The following is a 23,717-nucleotide window of genomic DNA, read 5'->3' as shown; positions in this document are numbered from 1 at the left end:
CTCAGTGATTATTCTACTTTCATATGGAGAGAAAAAAAGTGATTAATGTACCCTGTTATAGGCTTGTGTTTGGTTGAAGAGTTCTAATTGCAAAACAGGAAGATAGAGGTCTTTTAAAGTCCTTGTGGAATCTGGACAGTTAACATTTAATAAAATGCCTTCTGCTAGAAGGAATGCTTCTTTTGTTGGCAGCATTGGGATGTTCCTGTAAGAAGTGCTGCTTATGAGAGAATTATCTGCTCTGAAGTACTGATATGCCATATATAATTTTCTTGGTTGCTGACTCCCTTGAATCTGGAGTATGGTGGTTATTTTGTACTTCACCAGGCAAATTAAAAAAGGTGATTATCAGTGTCTTGTCATGACCAAGGAACAGCCATTTTACTGATCTACTGACATGATTCTTCCATATAAAAATAAAAAATAAAATGAACCGATATATTCTTTCTGTGATATTTCTCCCAAGCAAAGTACTTGTACCCATTAATTATCTCCAACTAAGTATAGTGATCTCTGAAAAATGAGGTGTGCATAATAAGATTAGTAATGGACTTTACAACATTTCTTAATCCTCTTCCTGTAATGGTTAAGACAACAGTAGTTAGGATTTGTGTCTCTTAATCAACCCATTTCAGTAGTTAAGCATGTAGAAGATGTTTTCAGTATTAATGACATTAAATGAGTTCAAATCCAACCAGTTCTGTTAGTTGCAGTATCTCAATGGAAACAGCTGTAGCACTTGAGGACTCTTTTGTTCAAGTCAATGAAACTCTCTTTTCTCAGTGTCTCCTGTTTTAATGCACTTGTTGAGATATAACAATTGGCACATTTAGAATCCTGGCATTGCTGTTGAATTCCAAGTGGAGAGACTGCAATGTGTAGAAGGAAGAAAAAATGCCTAGTTGCAGAACAGTCTGCCTAGGGCAAGTGCCTGAAACTTGGTATCACAGATAATTGTTAAAAAAAAATAGATGCAATGCACATTTTTATAGGACTATTTCCCCCCACCTTTATTATGCAGCTTAAGAAATGAGAAATTTAAGTCAAGAAGAAAGAGCTGGTACAATTACCAGAGGAGACTTTTTCATGTTTTCATACTTAGAAATTTTCCTTACCAATTGATTATGGTACACGAAGTAAATATTTTTGTATGCATTACTATGAATGTTTCCAAAAGAAAAAACGTGGTATTCAACATTATAAGTGTGGTAACATTTTTCAGTTACTGTAGAAAGACAAGTGCAAAAGATTTTTGGGATGGAGCAGTTAAAAAGTGCCTCTTACATCTTTGGAGCTTAAATAGAAATAACATGATTTCCATATGGAAACCTCCATGCTTCTTCTGGCATGATATTCCAGCCTTCTTGTTTCTGCATGGTGCTTGCACTACTATTGTTTAAACAAATCCATATGTTTTATTTGTTACCTTTTTAGTATGCTTTAAAATTACACAAGAACAAGAAGAATTTGAGAGCCAGTGGCTTTTAATTGTACCCTGAAGGTTACTGAATTCTGTATCATGAATGTCCTGTAGTGAGCTATGACCTCACCATTTATGCTGGAACAAGTCCAAAGAAGGACAACAAGGCTTGTGAAGGGCTTGGAGAATATGCCATACAAGGAGCAACTGAAGGAACTGGGGCTGTTTAGTCTGGGGAAAAGGAGGCTGACGGGAGACCTTATTACTCTCTTCCAGTATCTGAAAGGTGCTTACAGCAAGAGAGGAGTTGGTCTGTTCTTGCTGGTGACAGGACAAGTTTAGGTTGGATATCAGGAAAAATGTTTTTACAGAAGGGGTTGTTAAGCACTGGAATAGGCTCCCCAGGGAGGTGGTAGAGTCACCATCCCTGGATGTGTTTAAAAACCATTTGGATATGCTGCTCAGAGACATGATTTAGCAGAGGGTTGTTAGTTAGGGTAGTATGGTTAGATTGTGGTTGGACTCAATGATCTTTAAGGTCTTTTCCAACCTGAGCAATTCTATGATTGTGGGCAGAAAATAGGTTGGCTGTTGTTTGTGTAGCTTTCTAGTGTAGGATCAAAATTAGCTGTTTTTTTTATTTTGTATGGCTTTTGTTGTTGTTGTTGTTTTTTCTTTACAGTCCTCATTTATATTGTGTATAGCCTGTCTGGATACACTTGAAGATCTAGCTTTACTGATAGCTTGCTTCTAATTTATGTATTGTAGACTAAAATCTATGTATCAGGCAATTTTTCCTGAATGGCACAATGTAGCAGGTTTTAATTATTTTATTCTAGAAAGGAAGGTGCTTTACAGAAGTAGTAGTCAAAGTATAAGCAAGTCCTTTTTTAATATCCTTTTGTAATTTAATTTTAGAGATCAGCCTGAGTGTTTCTGTTTATAAGCAACACCTCTGAGACTTCTCATTTCAACACACCTATCCATGTAAGGCAATTCAGTGCTCTTTCTGGTAACAGAGCACTATCACTGAGCCACGCATTCTCCAAAGAGCACATCACACTTTTATTTCAGGTCATGGCCTTTGCTAGGTAACAAAAGCCTCATCAGGAAGGACCTCTTATATTTGTGTAGTTTATATGCATGCTGAATAACACAGGTCCTTCACTAGTCATCATTGTTGATGCAGGGGAAAAAAAGAACTACTTTGCAAAAAGATGTCTAAAAAGTAGTGAAAAATGCCTTGAAACTACTTTGGTATTAAACTGTTATGTAGTATAAAAAGAAGGTTGTTGGTAATGTTGGTTGTGTTTCTTATTTACACAGTCCATTGAAAACATAGGTTGGTAAGAATCCCTAGAGGTTATCTAGTCTAACCACCTTTCTTGAACCAGACCCAACTGAATCAGATTTCTCAGGGATTTGTTGAGGTTGGAACATCTTCAAACATGGAAATTTGGCAGCTTCTTGGAGCAATATGTGCATTGCAAAAAAATCAAGAAACGAATAGGAGAAAAATTCCTTGTATCTATTGAGCATTTATCTTGTTCCACCATATCTGTTGCCTTTCCTGCTGTCTCTGCATTACAGAGTTGTAGACAGCAATGAGATCTCTTCTGAGACTTCTCATTTTGATAGTTCTCTCAGTCACTCCTTGTACAGTTCATGCTCCAACTCTAACCACCTTGGTTTCCCTCCTTTACCCTCAATTCAGAACATCAGTATCAGTTGTGTACCACAAATGACAAAAGGGAAGACTCTCGTGGGTTTCATGAGTGCCCAGTGTCAAGGAAGACACAATTTTCAGTATGATACAGTTGACTTCTGTTTTGCTAGAAGGGCAAATTTCTTGCTTATGTTTAATGATAAAAGGTTACTAACACTGCTGTGAAGAATTTCTCTGAGCCAGTCTCAGAAGTATGTTCTGGTGTCTCAGTCTCCTGTACTACCTACCTTTCTTAGAGTCATTTAGCTATCTTCTGAGAATTATTCTTCATGTATGGCAGTGGTGATAGCATGACTACATGTTTTCTTGTCAGTTGAATCCCCCTCCTCTCTTCTTGCTTTCATTTTTTTTTTTTTTTCATTTTTTAATTATGGTTATGAATGCCAAGCAAATGTTTTGTGTCAGCAAATAAGAGTGCATAGCCCTCTCAAGAAGAGCATCAGTTTGGTGTTCTATCCAACCAAAACTTGCTTTGATGACGAAAGCTTTTGCTTTTATTTTTTGGCTTGGATCAAAAATGATTGGGAAGAGTAACATCAAAGAATCCTTTGTTTTTGTATTCATCACAAAGTAAGAATTATTATTGTTTACCAGAGTTGTGGTAAATAAACATATATACAGAAAAGAGATATCAAAGACTGTTAAAATTAAGCATTTTGTGTTAAAGCAACTAAATCCAGTTTCTGGAAGGTAGAAGGCAAAAGGAAAGAGAACTTGAATTATAGAACCAGCTATTTTACCTCTTTCAGATTTTATTGCAGACTTTTGCACAAAATAGCGTAGTTACATGAAAGTGATTATCTTCCAAAGTCAGTAAGTTGTGAACTCAAAAAAAAGGATGATGTAACTCAAATGTAAATGGAAACATGAAAACAAGTTCTTAACTGGCATTCTTAAAGAAAGGGATTGTGTTACTGGTTGAGTGGGTGACTTGTGTCATCATCTAGGTAACAGATATACGAGGAACTGTTAGTATATTAAGTTGCAAATGAATGCTTTGTTTCTGAATATTCCAGATTTACTCACTTTTAATTTCCTAATTATATTGGACTTAATTGTATTCAATAAAGACATTCATTGTTTAGATTTTTAAGCATTTTAATCTTTAAGCATATTATAGCTTACTCTGGCTTTTAACTTTGGAACTTCGTTCTGAGGTAACAATGAACTGCTATATGACAGTTCACTACATTCATAAGTAGGCATGAAATATGGACACTGATCATCCATGTAGAAGCTATTGATGTTGGCCTATCAGTAGGATCAAGGTTTTGGAAAGCATGAATCAGATTGACTCATGCGTTCTGCTCAGAGGAGCACTGTTTAGGCTATGCACAAGGGTACTTGTCTTTGTGCATTTGCATGGTTTGCATCAGTTTTCAACAGTTCAGCACAACACCTTAAATATATGGAGATTTGCATTTATCTGTGAAAGTATTCCACTGTATTCCATAAAAGAAAAATTATAGAATCATTAAGGTTGGAAAAGACCACTAAGATCATCCAGTCTAACCATCAACACCACTCTGCCCACTAAACCATGTCGCTTTTCTTGAACGCCTGCAGAGATGGCAACTCCACCACTTCTCTGAATAGCAGTTCCAATACCTCATCACTCTATAAATTTTTCTTAGTATCCAGCCTGAACCTCCCCTAGTGCAACTTAAAACCATTACCTCTCGTCCTATCAGTAGTTAACTGAGAAGAGGATGACCCCCAGAGTAAGAGTATAGTACTGGAAAGGTCTTGTTTCTTTCAGTCCAGTTAACACAGGCAGACAAATGTATGATTTTATTTAAAAGCTCATAAATCTACATCTTAAAAACAGAGCAGCTGTCTCTGCTACTTTAACTAAAACATTCTCGTTATGCTATTTCAGTGATTGCTAATAAACCTTCAAGCTTGTATTTATTCACAGATACAGTATGCTCATTTACGGTTGTACCAATACTGCTCCTTACAACTATCTTTTCTAGAGAAAATGGTTTATGCTTTTTGTTTTTAGTATTTATTTTTAGCCTTCTTAAATATTGTTTTGCCAAGCTAACCTGGCTTTCCTTTGGCAGGATGAGTAAGTGAATGGATAGGCTATTAGCAGTTTTCCACTCATGATGCTGTTTTGATTCCCATTTCTGAACATGGCAGAACTGTGTATGATATATAAGGAAAGGTCTTCCTGTTGTTTGTAGGGATAATGCTGTTACCCTATTTTAAATGCATTCTAAGACTGTGACAGCATCCTGCTGGTGACTCATTCTGGGCTGTCATCTTTCATTTATAACAACACACGCTGGTTTTTTCTTTTTAGCCACTTTCTACTACTAAACTATTGGTTGTACAGTGAAATCCTGAATCCATAAGCACGCACAGTTCCCTCTGTTACTTGTCCTCTATCTCATACGTCTTTTGCACTACTAATGCCTCTAACTAACTTACTGTAAGAGAGAGTTTCACTAAAACATTCTTGACAGAGACAACTGAAAATATTTCATGAAAAGAAATGCCATTTAACCGATTAAGGTACGCTGCCACTATTGACGTTCTCCCTCCAACTCAGAAATTCTTTTTTCTAACCAAAGCACAAAAGCCAAACCAATCTGGCACATGTGTAACACCTTTGTCCTGTTTCAGCCTATGCTTTAAAGATCCTCTTCCCTTTTTAGTATTATTGTATCCTTTCTTATGGCTAATTTACATTGCAGTTCTCAGCTTATGCTGGACTGTTCTGAACTTCAGACACAGTCTTCCTTGCTGGACAGTTCCCTTTTATTCATGTAGTTTTATTGCTTGCTTTTGATACCCTTAACTGATATATACCATATAATTGCTGCTCTTTGCTTTTATTTTCCAGTTATGATTGCTCTTCCATTGTTCCTCATGTAATAATGTAATTTGTCCAACCTACCAGTTTAGTCCCTTCACTTTGCAGGTCAAAACCTCTTTAATTTCTGTACAAATATTTCAGTTATTCCTTTCTGACTTCTCTCTGTTAAGCTACATTTAAGATACATGTCTTCTCTTCTGAAATCCCCTTTTCCATCTTACTTTTTCTAACAGAGTCACTGGTGGTGAATTGTTTGAAGATATAGTTGCAAGAGAGTATTACAGTGAAGCAGATGCCAGGTAAGTCATGTTTTTGTTGTTGTTGTTGTCTTTAATAATACCAGCATAGGCACTTAAATATCTCATGGTATTTGGCATCAGCTAGAGTAGTGGAGTCTGTGAGACTTTGGGATTTCTCCTAGAAAACTCTTAGACCTGGAAGGAGGCACAGTTTGGGATTTTGAGCTCAAGACCGTGTGGTGATAATCGCACGAGATGTTGTCTGCTCATCTGCAAAAGCTCAAATTAAATCTCAGTTTGATAAATCTTTGGAAACTAGGGATTTGGATTAAAAACATTATCCAGCTTTCCCGTCTGCAAACTGGACATAACATTTCAGCAATCTGATGCACTGATTCTTATATTTACTGATTAAAAATTGAAATATATGTTGGTCTTAAAAGAATACTACATTAAATATCATTTTTGTTCGAGGTCTGGAAGTACTAATTTGCTTTTCACATTTAAACATTTTTTGTCATGTTTCATCAGTAAGCAATTATACTGCGTATCTCATAGTCTGAGCTCAAATTTGAAATCTCTAGTAATTTGCTGCAAGTGCTTGTTGAAAAACTTGAATAAATGGCAGATTATCATAATTTGCATGCTGGCATAAAACATCAGGCCATTTTTCCATCTCAGAATCTAGCTGCCCTCATACAATAATAAATCTTAATCATTCCTACACAATAATGAATTTCAAACTTTGTGGTCAGTTGCTTTCTTTAAAGGAAAAAATGTCCTACAACTAAATTCTAACGAAATTTTTTTTCATACTAAATTTGAAGAATCATTATAGTTTTCTGCTTTCATAGACACACACTACCACTGATATACATTTAGCACGGTTAAAAAAGCAGTTATTTCTTTATATTTGGAATTGTCAGATAACAGGAAAACATTAAGTGTCCCTAATAACACCTAATAATAATAAGGAACAAACAAGAAGTTAGGTAGAATATTAGGAAGCTTCCTCTGTTTAATACTCTGACTAATTTCTTGGGGAATGGTACAAACATCAGTATTGGAAGCATTAAAAGGTAGAACAAAACATGGCAGAACATACAGTAGAAGAGCAAAGAGGATGAGTAGTTTACTTGGGGTGGAAGAAGACGACCTATGTTTAAAGAGGATTTCAGTGATTTTCGCCTGCTGTGATTCAGGCAAAGTTTATAATATTGATGCCAAAGACCATTTTATAGTGTCATTGTGTGTTTTAAGATAATTGTGATTTAAAAGTTAAAATTCTAGTTATTTTTTTTGTGTGTGTTCTAGACTTATTGCATATTGGAAGGGGCAGTGCATATGTATATATTAGATATATATATATATATATGCATTTGCATATTTAGTAAAACTTGATCGAATTAATGAAATTTCTATTTCCTGTTTATTTATATATATATATTTCTGTGTGTGTATATATATTTATATATATAGTGCATATGTGCCTGTATGTCTGTGTATGTGTGTATGCCTTTAGAAATAGTTAATGGACTTTTTAGACACATACCCTAGGATTTTAATATTGGTCTGCTCCTGCAAGCCCTTACTCGTGCAAGTAGTCTTTACTCACGTGAGCAATCTAGTTCAGTGAGCTGTGAGCTACTTGCATAAGAAATGGTTTTCAGGTTTGGACTCCAGCTACTGATTTATGACCATTCCTTCTGAATTCCATGGCCAAAACATTTTGGATGAACCAGATCAAATCTTTGGCCCATTACTACTGTTTATTTCTTACAGTCAGTGACTTCTGCCACAAGGATATCTTTACATAAAAACTTAATGAGCTCTTGTAGTGCTGAAAAAATATATGAAAAAGTTGCAGTGCTGTAAAAGATGAATATTTTAGTTGTGCTTTTTGGCATTGTACGCTGGCCAAAACTTGCAAACCTGGACATGGAAATACAGGTGCTCTCTTGTTTAAATAGCCAAAAAAAAAAAAAGTCTGTCTCCATTTGTTAATGTGGATTTCCATTTCACGAGTGACTCTTTACTAAACTATTGCTTGGCAATATTTTTAAATACTGAAAATGCATGCCACCTTTTAAAATGACTTAGCTATTTATTCTGATGGTAGTTTTTAAGAAACCATTTGATTCACAATGAGAAATGCCTTTCTTTTCCTTAGTCTTGATTTTTTCTTTCTTACATTTTGTTTTCCATTCATCATTTCATTTTTTAACATATTCTTGCTTCAGCACTTGTGTAACATTAACTTCATTGTGAAAACGTTCAACAAATATAAGAGATATCACCAAGTAATTTATTGTCTCTAGTTTGTTTTTCTAGTAGCAGTTTTTGGAAGCTGGAGAAAGTTTCCATGCTGCTGAATGAAAATACAATCTAATGATTCTAACAGGTGTTCCATGTTCCATGTTAAATGTCTTTTTTGGTTGTTCCCTTTGACTTTGTTCTTGCATTTTTTGTTGTTGTTGTTGTTTTGCTTTCTTTTCTTCCTCCTTTTTAAATGTTTTAGAGCTGGAAATATCTCAGTTTTTAGCATTGTTTTGTTCCAGTTCAGTGTACAACCAAGATCTGTCAGGAGATGTAAAAGTGTTTTTGTTCTTTATAATTTTTTTAAGTTTAGTTTTATTTTGTATTTAATGTGATTATGTGCCTTTAAAATGTTCTCCCTTCCATTCTGCCCTTGTATCTTTGCAGTCATTGTATACAGCAGATTCTAGAAAGTGTTAATCATTGTCATCTAAATGGCATAGTTCACAGAGACCTGAAGGTCAGTATCTGGTGCCCATCAAATGGATAAGAGTTTTGTTTCTTTCTGCTGGGCAGGGGCAGGGGGTGGGTTGGCTGCGATGTTCCCTTGCCTATCCTACTCACTCCAAACAGCTAGACTGACAAATAATGCATGACGCCTCTTTCCAGTTTGCAAGTCTACAGGCCTAAGATACATCATGGCACAAGGGGGAATGGTTGCCAAAAACCTGTCTCTTCCCACGGCTCTGGATTTGTCCCATGCTGTCAAATGTGTCTGGTACTTTATTGAGGCTGTCCGTGTATCGCTGTGCACGCCCATGGAGGTGGACGTTGGCTGTGATGTATGTCAGCTTGCAGATTGACACACCACTCTGTGCTGAGCCCGGGGTTGCAGTGGCAGAACAGCCGGTCGCACACTGCTGCTTTAGAGTATGACGAACCCTCAGGCAAGTGATGCTGATTGCTGGCAAAACTGGATGGACAGAAGTTAATGATTTACCTAAAACACCTGGCCTCGAACGTTTTCTACCTCAGTGGCTGCTATTTGTAAGGCCTCTGAGAGGGTCCTTAGTTAATGAACAGGAAAATGTACAGAAGAGCTCAAATCTTTTCTGTGACCAAATTGGCCAAATCCATGTGCTTTTGCAAGAACTTTGCTTCCGAGCAGGAGACTTAAAACTAAAAAAGGCCAAAGAAAGCAGAGCGAGCCAAGGGAGGCTCGTCTCGGAGGTCGGCCATGTGCCGCCGCGGCGGAGCCTGAGGCCGTCGTGCTCTGAGCGGCGGGCGGCGCGGGGAGGTACGCGCGGAGCCGAGCGGAGCGGAGCGGTGAGGGAGAGCGGCGCCCTCGGCCCGGCCCGCACGGCCCCGCCATGCCTGCCCCTCGCCGCCGCCCCGACGCCTGGCTGCGGGCGTGCGGGCGGCCGGTGCACGCTTGGAACTAACACGCGCCCCTGGTGTTTGCATGCAGTCATTGCATTCAGCAGATCCTGGAGGCTGTGCTCCACTGCCATCAGATGGGCGTAGTCCATCGCGACCTCAAGGTGAGTGCTGCTGCCCCGCCCAGCCCTCCCCAGCCGGAGCCTCTGCCTGTGTGGCTGCGGAGAACAGCAAACTAACGCACAGCCGCGAGATCTGGAAATTTAAACCTTTTCCTTCTTGCTTTCGTTGTTTCACTGAGCTTCTAGCGCTCACTGGAGGAAATCCGTAAAGGCTTGCCTGTAGCAAGCTAATACATAGCTGAGCCCCGGGAACTTGGACATCTGATTCTACAGTCATCTGCACAGTACCAGGGAAAAAAAAGTAGTTACTTTCCAAGCGTTTGGTGTATTGAGTGAATACACAGTCTTTTAAAGCTTCTGGGGCATCCAGAGCTCTCTCTCATCAGCATAATGCAGACACTGTCAGTTTGCACTTCACACACATCAGTGAGAAAAGGCCAGCTGCTGTGAGACTGCTGGCACAGAAACATCTCTCCTACAGATGTGCGCACTATAAAACCACTCTAGGAAGCTGGAATTCTTACAGCATTTCCACCATGATGTTCCTACCTGATGAATACTTAGTGTTGGGATAGAAGATTTTGAAAGAAAACTCCTGTACTGAGTGTTACCTCTTTCTTAGCTGTGTACATTCCCAAATGGCTGGAGAATATTGCTTCCTGTATTTAAAACAGGCATAGAAAGAAACCATTAAAGATTGGTTTCTTTTACTGGGAAGGTCAGTGGCAAGTCCATGTCGCACAGCTAGTAGGAAACCAGCCTTTTGGGAAGGAGGAGATCTTGGTTTGGACAGTGGGGCTTCAAGATATCAAATAAAAGAAGATTTCAGTTTGAAAGCAGGTGGAAGCATACCATCTGAAATAGCAGATCCTTTACAGAAGAAAAATGGCGCGTGGGCTAAAGCAGTGGAACACACTAATTCTTTCTTGCATGGCTTCTCTGTCACTTATTTTCCTTCCTGGATGAGTTATATGGAGTAGGAATTTCCTCCCAGGATAGGACTGTTCTGGTAGTTATCATTAATAATAACTTTGGACTCAGAATGCTGTCTTATTTATTGCCATCCTTCTAATTCCTGGTAAACAACTGTTAGAATTATTGTTTGAATTTGTAAAGGTCTGTATCATCTGTGACCATAAAATGTTAGAGATGCCAGAAAGCTTTGAGAGTAATAAATTTCAGAGAGACACTTAAATCTTCGATCTGTTTTATACTTGTGGATCTCCTCAGGTCACAGTTGTACAACATGGGCAAGTCCTTACCCACGCTGTAGCTCTTGGTTGGCAGGCAGCCAGATAACATGGAACAAGTTTAAATGAGAAAACGTCATTTTTCCAGCAGATCCAGCAGTTTCCTGTTCTCACAGCACACATAGTTTCATGCTTTCAGCATTAAAAGGAATAAAATAAGTGGATTGTAGCCTTGTAAACTGGCTTTCAGACTACGATAAGGAATGCTTTCTAGAGCCCTTCTTACACTCACGTGAAATAACCTTTTCTTCAGTAATGCATTAAATCCAGCTGTTCACTGTTGCAAAATGTGTGGATTTCTGATTCTGGCAAATCCAGGATGAATTGGAAACATTAAGAGGAAAAAATGTTCCTGCCAAACTGTGGTACCGAACTTGATTTCTGAAAGTGAAAACTTCATGAAACAGTGAACATTCTTTCTTTGCTTGCTCCTTTCTGGCAAAATGGAGAGAAAAAAGAAAAAAAAAAAAAAAAAAAAGAGAGAAATGAAGGACTCTGGTAAAACCCAGCAGAACACCCTGTACAGAAAAGAAGATGCAGAGACCCATGAGCAGAGCAACAGCACACATAGAAGATGTTTATGGCTTGGCATGAATCCCTGAACTGCTTGATGTCACGTCTGGGGTGTGTGATGGGGCCAGTGATAAAGGAGATTTGAACAGTTGAGCAATCACATTCCATTTATTCATCCTTAAGTAGAATATAGTGGCAAAAGATTGGAGCATTTGCAGCCCCTCACAACTACTTCGCTGCTTGTTGTTACACTCTCTTGTGTAAGTCAGAATGGTTGTGGATCCTACGTCTGGAATAAACTGACCTCCTAGTGGCAGTCTGCCTTTAACAGATGGTAGAAATGCACTTCCATGAAGGGATTTCAGTTCTTGGCAATCTGCTGCTTTTGTTAAATTATCTGATTACAACTCACTTGCATTCCCCATGGAAGTTAAAGTTCTTTAAAACTGGCAATAACAAAATAACAACTCACTCAACTCTACTTGTATTTCGGGAAAAATGTACAGAGATTTAGTACTTAATCTCTGAGTATAAAAACCTTTGAAAAAATAAGGCATAAATCACGTTAATTTATTTGTAAGTAATTTCTGTAGTTAGCACTGCTGTTCTGCATGCTTGACTGCAGCCATTCCCAATAACATAGGGTGACATTATTGCATGCAGGGTTCTAAATGGCCCAGACCGGGCTGTTAACATCTTCCAAGTCCTTGCAGTCATTCCAAGTTCATGCATGATAATTTTCTGGTATGTCTCTCATCATCCAGAAGTGACAGCTGTGTGTTGTTTAAGGGTATAGTCCCACACAGCATTCCTCAGAAGGCTGTTGTTGTGGCATAGGAGTTAATTTGCTTCATCTTGTGTTGAATAATATTCACCCTTGGTGGTGATATTTCTTGTAGAGCGCTTCTGAAGATAAAGGTGTGTGTTGGAATAAATAAATAACCAACAACAAAGAACACAAAACTACTATTTCAAATGGAACCTTATGTTCCGAATTAGAAAGGCTTGGTAGATCAGTAGTTCTCTTTCAACCGAGACAGTGAGACATTGCACTGCTTTTGAACTGCTGAAGGTCATAACCACATAAAATCATCCATTGCTTTAGGAATTAAACTTTTCTCACTATGGTAAGAGAACCTGCAAGAAGTGACTGTATGTTTAAATATATGTTTAAATCCAATGATAAGCATTGTGGCATCGCTTAAAGCTTCATGAAGGCTAGAATGGCGCTGCTGTTATGAAGTCCTTTCCTTTTGACTGTGGAGGTATACTGAAGCATTTGATTTCAGATGTGACCAACACGCTCTAAAAGAGCAAAGTGGGAACTTTCCCAGACCTACATTGTTATCTGTGGTCGGTTCTTGGCAAGCACAAATGTGGGCGTGCTGTTTTATTGTAGAAAGATTTGCACTGCAAATACACCTGCCCTCTAAATATAAATATGAAAATGTGGCTGCTACTGTTGTCGTGCAAAGTCTACAGTCTACAGTTAGAAATGCCTTATCCTACTAACTGCATAGGTCAGACTGTGAATCAAAGGATATGCAGGCTTTGGGGTTTTTCAGCAGCTTTTTCCATATAGTGAGTTCTTAGGGCTCTCTGAACTGTCATATCAAACAAAGCTATCGCAGTGCCATGCAGCAGTTCTAGCTTACGTACATCTCCAGGAGATTTGCACTTTTGTCTGTGCTCTGGCTGTCATGTTGGATCACGATGGTAGTTTACAGACCTAGTGATTCTTCCCAAGTAAGAGTGGAAAGTAGTTTTTAACTTTTATGGAGAAAATACGTGGTGTTTTATTTTTTTTTTACTCCTTGAAAGTATTTCTTCTTTTCCAGACCACCTTAAGCAAACAAAACAAAAACAAAAGAAAAAAAAAGAAAAAAAAGGGAAAAAAACCTGTCTAAATTATATAATTATATTTACTTATTTTTTAATCTCAACTTTTTTTCTCTTTCCAAATAAAGCCTGAGAACTTACTTTTAGCTAGCAAATCCAAGGGAGCAGCAGTAAAACTGGCAGACTTTGGATTGGCTATAGAAGTCCAAGGGGAACAACAGGCTTGGTTTGGTAAGTATGTATTTTTTACTTATCTTAGTATTTATTAAATGCTGCCTCAAAGCCTCCCAAATCTGTTAGCTCCTCACTGTAGTGTAGAACACGTAGCTGTGTGATGACAGGATGTAGTTTATAAGCATATTTTGTTCATAGTTCAAGCTCTACACCAAGGTAAACTTTTGAACTTTTTCCTTCAGGAAGAACGTTATCTGTAATTCTCATTGAATTAAGGAGAGATTGGAAGCAGACTTTGTTTATTAAAACAAACAACAGCAAAGCAAACAAACAAACAACAACAACAAAAACAACAGAGAGAAGAAAAGAGAAGCAGCTTCAAAAATGAGCTGTGGCTAAATTTCCACATAAAAGAGCTTGATTAGGCAAGAAGAGGCTCAGCCTCATAACCTTTTCTTTACTGGCAAAGCTAAATGATCTTCCCAAACTGCTGCATAAAATGATTTGGCAGAAATCTCTTCTATTGGCACAGAATGTCTTTGACATTCCTTGACTCTGAAACTTAGATTTACTGACTCCTGGTTTGCCTTGGCTTTTGTCTGCCTGTAAGTTTGATTAAAACACAACTCCCTTCTTTCTTGCTTTTGCTTTTCTGTCTGTGGAAAGAAAATGTGAGCATAGAGGCTGGGAAGGAGATGGCTGATTTCCATTTAGTCACTCATGTAACTGAGGAATAAGGCTGTGGGTTTATACTGTTGAGTACAGCTGCTCATGTTGGAAATATCCAAACAATTTATCAGGACAGTGTCTCTGATAAAAGCAGGTTTTATTCTCAGTGGCAACGGCAGGCATCCTGCAAGCAGGAACGCACCTGCAGAGAGAGTGTTACAACTTCTATGCCCTGTGGCCCAACGCTTTTCTTTTCCTCTACTGGTTCCTCATTGGCTGAGAACATTAGATTCCCTGCACTTGGCTAAACATATGGATACTGGCTAAACATAAATTGTTGCTATCTAAACATATATGAATTGCTAATTCTTTAACTTCTCCTCCTAAATATCACTCAGATCTTGTTTGTCCAGCTCCAAAAATTAGTAGTCTTTCAATATAATGAGCCTGTTGACATCCTTGTTACACTGTTTAGGAGTGGGATGTTTAACTTATCTTTAACTCAAGGCTCAGAGGTATTCTAGATAGCTGGACAGACAAAAGATGCTGTCTTCATACCTGTAAATTACTTCACCTACCTAGCCTGTGTGACTATAAATTACTTTACCTTTTTGCTGAGCATGCAAAGACGTATCAGAAGCCCCTGATGTAGTAAAAAGAGCCCCCTGAAAAGAACTATTAGTAAAATATTTATTCTGTTAGTTCCAATACAGAAACATTGGGACATTCCATTCCCACACCCAGAAGTCAGAACATGTTATCTGAGCAGCTGTTTGTTCATTGGAAATACCTGAAAATTTTACTTTAGACGGTAATCCATATATTGCTGTAAGAGTCCAAGTTATCTGTCTCAGCTGCTTATGTCACTGTCCTAGAGGTGACTGCCCCTTCAGACCTGCTAGTAAAGCTGTTCACAAAAATTTATTTTACCCGCTTAGTTCAAAATAAACTAGCTTATAAAGTATGTTCAACTGCTGGTATAGAAGCATCTCATAAGGGAGACCGTGGACACCATAAATCCAGGAGTTTCTCTGCTACTGTGATACTTTTGAAAACGTAATCTTGATCTGAGAGAAACTGAGAACATACTTCCTTGATGGCAAAGGTGACAAAGACTTATTGGAATGCGTAAACAGGCTCTGTGTGTATATATAGTCAGCAAAAGAGTGCACTTTCTGTGCCTCAGTTCAGTTCATGAAGCGCTGGGATTGGAGGGTTTCTTCTCTCCTGCAGCTGGCAACTCTGTTTAAACTAGATCTCCAGAGTCAATACTTGGAATGTACAAAGCTGTGCTTCAGGATCTGAAAAAAGGATGGGGATAGTGAGCTCTCTCCAGTCCCTCTAAAGTAATTCCTTTTTTTGTTAATGATTTTTTTAAAATGCTTATTATAGATAATTTGTTACAGTTCACAGATGCCCAAGGAAATAGGGGAGGAAAATTTCATATTGGTCATTTTAAATAACAGGAAATGTCCAAATATAATTCCTCAATCTCAAATACTACCCTGTTTGAACAGATGGAAAGTGCAAGCCTGAAGTCATTTTCTATCTAAGAAAGAAAAAAACAAACAATAAAATATTTGTAACTGGCCTGTAAAATATCCTGTAACTAGCGGCATCCCCAGGGGTCTGTGCTGGGTCCGGTCTTGTTCAACATCTTCATCAACGACCTTGATGAGGGGACAGTGACCACCATCATCAAGTTTTCTGATGCCACGAAGCTGGGAGGATTGGCTGACACGCCTGAAGGCTGTGCGGCCATTCAGAGAGACCTGGACAGGCTGGAGAGCTGGGCAGCAAGAAACCAGATGAGGTTTAACAAAAGCAAGTGTAGAGTCTTGCACCTGGGTAGAAATAATTGCATACACCAGTACAGGCTGGGGGAAGACCTGCTGGAGAGGAGCTCTGCTGAGAGGGACCTGGGCGTCCTGGTGGACGACAGGTTGGCCATGAGCCAGCAGTGTGCCCTTGTAGCCCAAAAGGCCAATGGCATACTGGGGTGCATTAAAAAGAGCGTAGCCAGCAGGTCAAGGGAGATGATCCTCCCCCTCTACTCTGCCCTGGTGAGGCCTCATCTGGAATACTGTGTCCAGTTCTGGGCTCCCCAGTACAAAAAAGACAGGGATCTCTTGGAAAGAGTCCAGCGGAGGGCCACAAAGATGGTGAAGGGCCTGGACCATCTCCCCTACGAGGAGAGACTTAGGGAACTGGGTCTGATTAGCCTTGAGAAAAGAAGGCTGAGAGGGGATTTGATCCAGGTTTATAAATACCTGAGTTATGGGAGCCATAGTGGCGAGGCTGGTCTGTTTTCAGTAGTGCGTGGGGACAGGACTAGGGGAAATGGGCTGAAACTTCAGCATAGAAAGTTCAGCACGAATGTGCGCAAGAACTTCTTTACGGTGAGGGTGACGGAGCACTGGAACAGGCTGCCCAGGGAGGTGGCGGAGTCTCCTTCTCTGGAGATATTCAAGACCCACCTGGACGCCTACCTGTGTGATGTGGTGTAGGGAGCCTGCTTTGGCAGGGGGTTGGACTCGATGATCTCTAGAGGTCCCTTCCAACCCCTATAATTCTGTGATTCTGTGTGATTTGTGGCAGCTACATATTCTCATTTACAGCAGCAGAAAGCGCAACTGAAATTGAACAAAGTGATTGCAAGCTTGCTATCAAAGCTTAGAATAAAAGCATGACGGATTTTGGACAAAGCAGTGTATTGAGAGATTGAGAGTTTGAAATCTAGGATGCATCCACGTGTTCATGTACAGACAGTACCACTGGACATATGTTGGTAGCTTTATAAGCTAGCCTGCTGTTTTAAATCCCAGCCTCTATATAAATGGATTTCAGTAATCCACAAAAGAGAGTGGAGTTTGCTCTTGCACATTAATGAATAGACTAGCCCAAAAAGAGTTGAATAGAGAGAAGACAGAATACAAATAATTTGTTAAAATGATGAAAACATGTGGAAAACAGGAAGCCTTTCAAGAAAAAAATGAGCAGAATGAACTTCAGGACTATTTTCTCTAGATGTTCTATCTATATGGATGCAGACAACGCACATGAGATTGCAGCTGCCTGTGAAACCTTGCACTGTATTGGTCAGTTGGTGCATCTGATGTGATTGTTTCAGACTTAGCATCATGAGGTCTTTGTGCTGAGCTTGGTAGAGAGTGAGATGAATGCCTTCAAAATATATATGTAAGGAACAAAGAAGCTGGAAGAAAGGAATAGTGACAGAAAGTGGTGTTTTATTTGTAATATTTGATAAAATGAATGAGTTTTATATCTGTTATAGAACTGCAAAAGCTTTCAGTGATGTTCTGAGTGCCTTCCTTAATCTTCTTATGACTGCTTTAGCAAGGCAGAAACATGAACTCTGATGTGCTGAACTTTCTCTTCCTTCCAGAGTGTTTTTTTTTCTGCTTTCCAGTGGATTCTGCAGCACTTAGTGACTCATAGCATGGTCTGATTCTAATTATAGCTCAGCATCGGAGTTTCTTTCTTTCTTTTATTTATTTTTTCTTTTTTTTTTTTTTTGTAGTCCTGTGGTATGACAGTTACTTTGCTTAAAGCATGGATGTGCGATCAGTAGGAAGCTTGTGTGCTTGGATACTATGGGGATGCTTTCACAGTTCACAGTTTATAGAGCAAACTTGTTTCATGACTGTTTGTAGAAACTGCTCATCTGTTTAGTGGATACACCCCACCCTGCTAGCAGGTGTTAAGTGTGCTGGGAAAGTGTCTGGCAGGCTCCACTTGCTCACTGTAACAGGCGACTCTCTCTCATGTCTGTCAAGGGGCTGCAGTTGACTCACTGGTAGCTATAGTCCCAGCTACATCTTGTCTTCAGCTAGCCTTGAAGCTAGGACTAAAATATGCAAAACACTGCTCACTTGAGAAGCTCTGCTGTGTTTGTTTTTTTTTTGTAGCAGGAGCTGCATTAAATTTGGATTGTATACAGTTACTCTTCTAGATCCGGCTTTGCAGGCAATGAAGGCTGTTGCCCTATATTTGCTATCAGAGGCTTGTTCTTGCACCTTGGAGCCTCATTTTTCATACCTTTTCACCAGGCTACTCATTTGAACATTTATTCTTGAGTCAAAGGGAGTTATGTTAGCAAGGTGGTGATGAAAGCATAGGGTGGGTCTTAGTGCAGTAATCTCTTTCTCTGTTTTTAACAGATATCTCTCTTTGTTAATTTAATTTATGGGATTATATTTAGCCTCCAGTGCAGGTTTGACTCGAGACATTCTCAACATTTATGAAGTAAATATGTAACCTTTGCAGAGGTTTTTGAGACTGTAAGCTCTTTAGTTTGACGAACATGCTGTCTCATGTATGTATGCACCACTGAACAAGACACAGCGCAGCATTTGTCTCGGGCCTCTGAATACGTATTTAATATCAGATGAGAATAATAGTATACTGTGATATAGCCTTTACTAAATAATATACAGTCACAATTTCCAGGTCTGCAAGTTCCTTTTTTTTTTTTTTTTTTTTTTTTTTTTTTTTTTTTTTTTAGCTAAGTTGATTACTGCTGTTTGCTGTTAGTAATAGTTTTCTGAAAAATGCACTCGTATTTATTATGATTTATTTCTGACCTGTTATTTCTGATAAATGTAGATTCATTCTGTAACCTCATCAAGAGACAAAGTTACTAGTTACTATATTTTTAGTATAATGATAATTTCCAAGTGATGTATGGTAACGTTTGGGGAGCTATGGTAAGGTTGAACATCAGTACAACTTTGCATTTAAAATGAAACAAAATATTAATGTAGAGCCCTACTTCCAGGAAAAATTATGAAACCGCTCTATTTAAAGCTAATCAGAATATGAATTTATTAGCTTCTCAAAGGAGCTTAAATTGTGTTTCCTGTATGATAGTACTTTGGAATTCATGGTTCTCATATCAGGATACTGAAAAACGCAAGCCAATTTTGCATTAAACTATTTAGGCACATTCTGAGTAGAGTACACACAGCGTGTTTGTTCATTTCCTCTTTCCACCCTGAAATGATTGCCAGCTGCATGGCAGAGGCTTCCTTTTTCTGTAGTTGTCTACTTCACCCCTTATCGCCATCTTTCATAAGTTTCATTGCTTGTCCTCTGTTCAGCACAAGTCTTGTGGAATACATTCTGGTCTTTCAGAAATAACAGGTGGTTTTTCAAATTCTCATCTTCCAAGTATTTCCAAGCGTATATTTTAGACAAAAATACAAGAGCAACTATACTAACAAAAAGTACAGAGCCTTATGTATTGTGAAGCTTTTGCCAATTACAGTATCCTGAATAATGACTACAATTTAAACCTTCATTTTTTATTTCTCCTAATTGAAGACCACTGCTGCTGAAAAATGAAGAACATCCAAATTGTAAAGGGTGGATGGCTTTGGAGATGCTTTTTGTGAACTCTTGTTAAGAGGTTCCACAGGCTGCATCACTTCTAGGAAGTGAGTGTTTCAGTGAAATAGTCTTAGCAGCAGTTGTGTGGAATATGAACAGCAAAGGCTGTAAGAAAACTGAATCCTAAGTTGTCTGTCTTCATACAAAGCAATAGCCAGTGGTACTCCCAAGAAATCTAATCATGAGCATTTCTGAGCATTTACTTTGCCATTGTCTGGCCCTGGCTGATTTGAGTTTCTGCTTCTGTAAAAGGAAATTAGAACAGTATTTCTACTCTCTCTTTTTCTTGTAAATGAGAAATTGCTCCATATGTGAGCTTTTCTAAATTTAGCATTATATGTTGTTTTCTCGGAAATCAACCCTCATGTAGGTTTGAATAGGGCTTTTAAAATGTTCCTTATAGCTGCAGTAGTCTAGCTTAAGTGCTGCTCTATTTTGTTAATCAGTTCCCCATAAATGTCACTGGAGATAGTACTTTATGTGTGAAAATAGTCTTCACAGCTGACAGAAGATGGACTCAGAAGTCCCGAGTGAGTCATGTTTACAAAAATAATTTGTATAATTTGGCACTAGTTTAAAATAGACTAGATTAGGGTAGGGATTGAAAACAACAAACAAACAAAAACAAACCTCGGAAACAGTGTTCACAGTTTTGGGCAAGCATAGAATGCATTTGCTGTCTATCAGTTGATATCTCCAAGGGGATCACTCCGTGTTTCCCATGTTCTCCTTGCTCCACAAACTTTTTTTGCTTTAAACCTGAGCAGATGGATTTGCACCTTACTACTGACTGTCTTTCTACAGCGTATGACTAAAAAATGTCATGAGTGACATTTTTTCAGCTGTCTGGAAATCTTTCTGGAAATCTTCCACTGTTGCATTTTCACCAGACCCTTGACACAACTGTTCAGTCTGCATTGTTAGGGTAGATGAGTAACCAGTTGGCTTTTCACTGTCCTCTTGACTGTTGACATGTAGAGATGGTGGCAAAAAGGGCATGGGCCAGGTCTGCATAAGTATTTCTGTTATTGCTACATTTAGGCATTTTGCTATAGAATGGAAAGTTGAAGATTAAGTGGTTATTGCTGGATATTTTGCAAAGATCCTGTGTGTTCTCGAATAACATGAAAATGACTTTGCTTTTTAAGGAGCACATACAGTTTTTGAAAGTACTTTCCTTGCCTTGTGACAGGTTTTGCTGGCACTCCAGGATACCTTTCTCCAGAAGTCTTACGGAAAGATCCATATGGAAAACCTGTGGATATGTGGGCATGTGGTAAGGACTTATTCTGAAAGACAGTGCTGTCAGTCAACTGTAAAGTACATTAAGGGAAGGATGACATCCAGAATGCCTGATGTGGAATAACACATCAGAAAATAGGTATTGGTTAATATTCATTATTAATTTTTAGAAGAAATTGAGATGTTGGAACTGCAGTTTTGAAGTCTGAGACTAAAGGATTTTTTTTTTTAAGTGGAGTAGAGAGCAATTATTTTATCACCCAGGTCTTCAAACAGTGTAATTTATAGTACCAGCAAAGGAATTGTTACCTGTGTGGGAACAAATGATGAGTTTCTGTCTTGTACTTCTGCCCACACTTATTTGGTTGTATTTATGAAAGCATTTTTCTTTAGTCATAATGAATCATCCCTGTAAAGCTAGCAGGCAAACTTCATTTCCTATCAACCATATATTTATAGAGGTAAACTGAGTTGTCCAAGTTTTCTTTGTCTGACATTAGTAGTAGTGTTACAGACAGCAGTACAGATAACGTGATATCACCAGAAGTGTTATTTTCATAGAACTTTCATGATCTTTGAAAAGTACACATCTATTTCTCCAGCTAACTAGATATTCTCAGTTTAACAAATCTGATTTTTTATCATTCTTACTCACACTCTGTAGGAGGTTGTCTCATGAACCCTATGTTTACTTTATTCTCCAGTATGAGTGGGAAGTGGTTTTCAGTAGTTGGGATCCTTCTTTTGAGTCATTAGTTTCGCACTTTTATTGGGTACAAAATGAATTGCTTTGTTTTGGTTTTTTGTTTTTTCCCTTGCTATTGCCTAATTATCACTACAATTTCTGCAGGTGTCATTCTGTACATCCTCCTGGTGGGTTATCCTCCTTTCTGGGATGAAGACCAGCACAGACTTTACCAGCAGATAAAGGCTGGTGCTTATGATGTATGTGTTACTTTTGTAAACACAAGCACCTATAGAGCTTCTCAAAAATATTAGTTTCATTAGCTGAATGTGTATTTGAAAGTAAGCATTATGACTGTTGATAAGTAGCACCCGATGGTTTGTGGCATTATGAATTCTGCAATATCATCCATTCGTTTATATTAAATAAAGCAGATAGAGAAACAGAGGACCATTGATTCTCATCTTTAAGTCATTTGTGAATGATGAAGATACTGTGCCTTCTAATTTTGAAGTTCTTATTTGAATTCAATTCTGGAGGTTAATGACTGAAAGGTGATTGCATTGCTATGGCTGTCTGTGTTATGCTTTGGTCTATCTTGTCATCTTCCAATTGAACAAGCCACTACACAGTAGTAAATAAAACGACAGTAGGAGTTAACAGTTTCAGCTGAGGGTAAGAAATGAGTAAGTGCGGAGACTAAACTGTGCAGGTATTGCACATACTTAGTACATAATGTGATATATTAGATTATATCAAATGTACTCCATAAATGTACTGCGTCTGAACCAAATTAAAAAACCCAGAACAGTGATGGAGAAATTCACTGCGCTAATCTGGCTAATTCAGTCTTTTCTGATTGTGGAAAAGTGTTTTTTAACTTAAAACTAGCTGTTAATATCACAGACCCATTATTAGTTAATGTCTTGTAAAATTGTGTAGTGATTATGCAAGATAATACACACATACATATTTTTCTTAAGTTTCCCTCACCAGAATGGGATACAGTGACTCCTGAAGCAAAAGACCTTATCAATAAAATGCTTACCATCAACCCTGCAAAACGTATCACAGCTTCAGAAGCACTAAAGCATCCATGGATCTGTGTAAGTAATTTCCACGTATTTAACAAAGTAATTTGAAAGACAAATCACTTTATGGTATACTTTAGCATCTCCTGAAGGTGTTTGGAGGGTAATTTTTGTCCTTACTTCTGGTATTCTGTTGCAGTTATTAAAATAGTAGAGTGTAAAATTGTAATTATACACTTATGTCAGCCTCTGACAAGAGATTTTGCAGATGTAAACTTCTTTGCCTTGAATTCATGATACAGAATTTCACTGGCGTAATTAGAGCACGATTTTAAGATCTCGAGGAAAAGATGTGCAAGAAAGTGATGTTCAGTTACATAATGTTTTACAGCTTTTTTCTTACAACTGTGATGATGAAATTGAAAAGCAGGAAATTAATGGACTTGTTGAGTTAGATTACTGTTAGCAGAAGCTGCCTTTGTGTTGCTGGATTCAGCATCACTTTCCAGTTCTCAGTGCAGTCTGGGCTTTGACTTTACAGATTATCTGGTCTGATGCTTTGAAAGTCACAGTGAGATGTATAGAGCTGTTTCTCAGCGCCATTCATTTTAGTAGGCTGCATTTTTTGGCCTTTGTATGGTGCAAAGTAAGTTGGGTTACATGGAAAATGTAGGTGCTGCTGAACTTTCTCGGAAAGATTTCCTGCTTGTGTGCAGTAGTATCACTAATGCTAAAGAAAATCTACCCTCTTGTTCTAAAACATTTTCAAAAGTTTTCACATTTAGTATATTACTTTATACTGTGTAACCCAAACTTTAAAGATTCGGTGTTTTTCTTAGTCCTTACTAAAGGAAATTGTGAAGAAATATTTTATTTCAAGAAGACTTTACACCTGATAAATGCTATGAAAAGAGACCTTGGGTTTTGTTGGTTTGGAAATA

General features: G+C 38.3%; 1 protein-coding gene across 16 annotated transcripts in view; it reads left to right on the top strand.

The window, feature by feature from the left end:
* Positions 1 to 23,717, top strand: part of CAMK2D (calcium/calmodulin dependent protein kinase II delta) — a 151,246-nt gene that overhangs the window by 91,160 nt on the left and 36,369 nt on the right. For 8 of the 16 annotated variants that reach the window (XM_072334467.1, XM_072334456.1, XM_072334452.1 and 5 more), the window contains exons 5-10: positions 6,204 to 6,269; positions 8,913 to 8,985; positions 13,695 to 13,797; positions 21,011 to 21,094; positions 21,911 to 22,005; positions 22,729 to 22,851. In XM_072334467.1, the coding sequence (XP_072190568.1) occupies positions 6,204 to 6,269; positions 8,913 to 8,985; positions 13,695 to 13,797; positions 21,011 to 21,094; positions 21,911 to 22,005; positions 22,729 to 22,851 (544 nt within the window). Of the gene's footprint in view, positions 1 to 6,203; positions 6,270 to 8,912; positions 8,986 to 9,933; positions 10,007 to 13,694; positions 13,798 to 21,010; positions 21,095 to 21,910; positions 22,006 to 22,728; positions 22,852 to 23,717 lie in introns of all 16 variants that reach the window. The other 8 variants (XM_072334457.1, XM_072334453.1, XM_072334468.1 and 5 more) reach the window with 1 other exon arrangement.

The sequence above is a fragment of the Excalfactoria chinensis genome, chromosome 4 (assembly GCF_039878825.1).
Source record: "Excalfactoria chinensis isolate bCotChi1 chromosome 4, bCotChi1.hap2, whole genome shotgun sequence".
Classification (NCBI taxonomy): Eukaryota; Metazoa; Chordata; class Aves; order Galliformes; family Phasianidae; genus Excalfactoria; species Excalfactoria chinensis.
The sequence above is the reverse complement of the archived record's forward strand: the minus strand, read 5'-3'. Positions and strand labels throughout refer to the sequence as shown.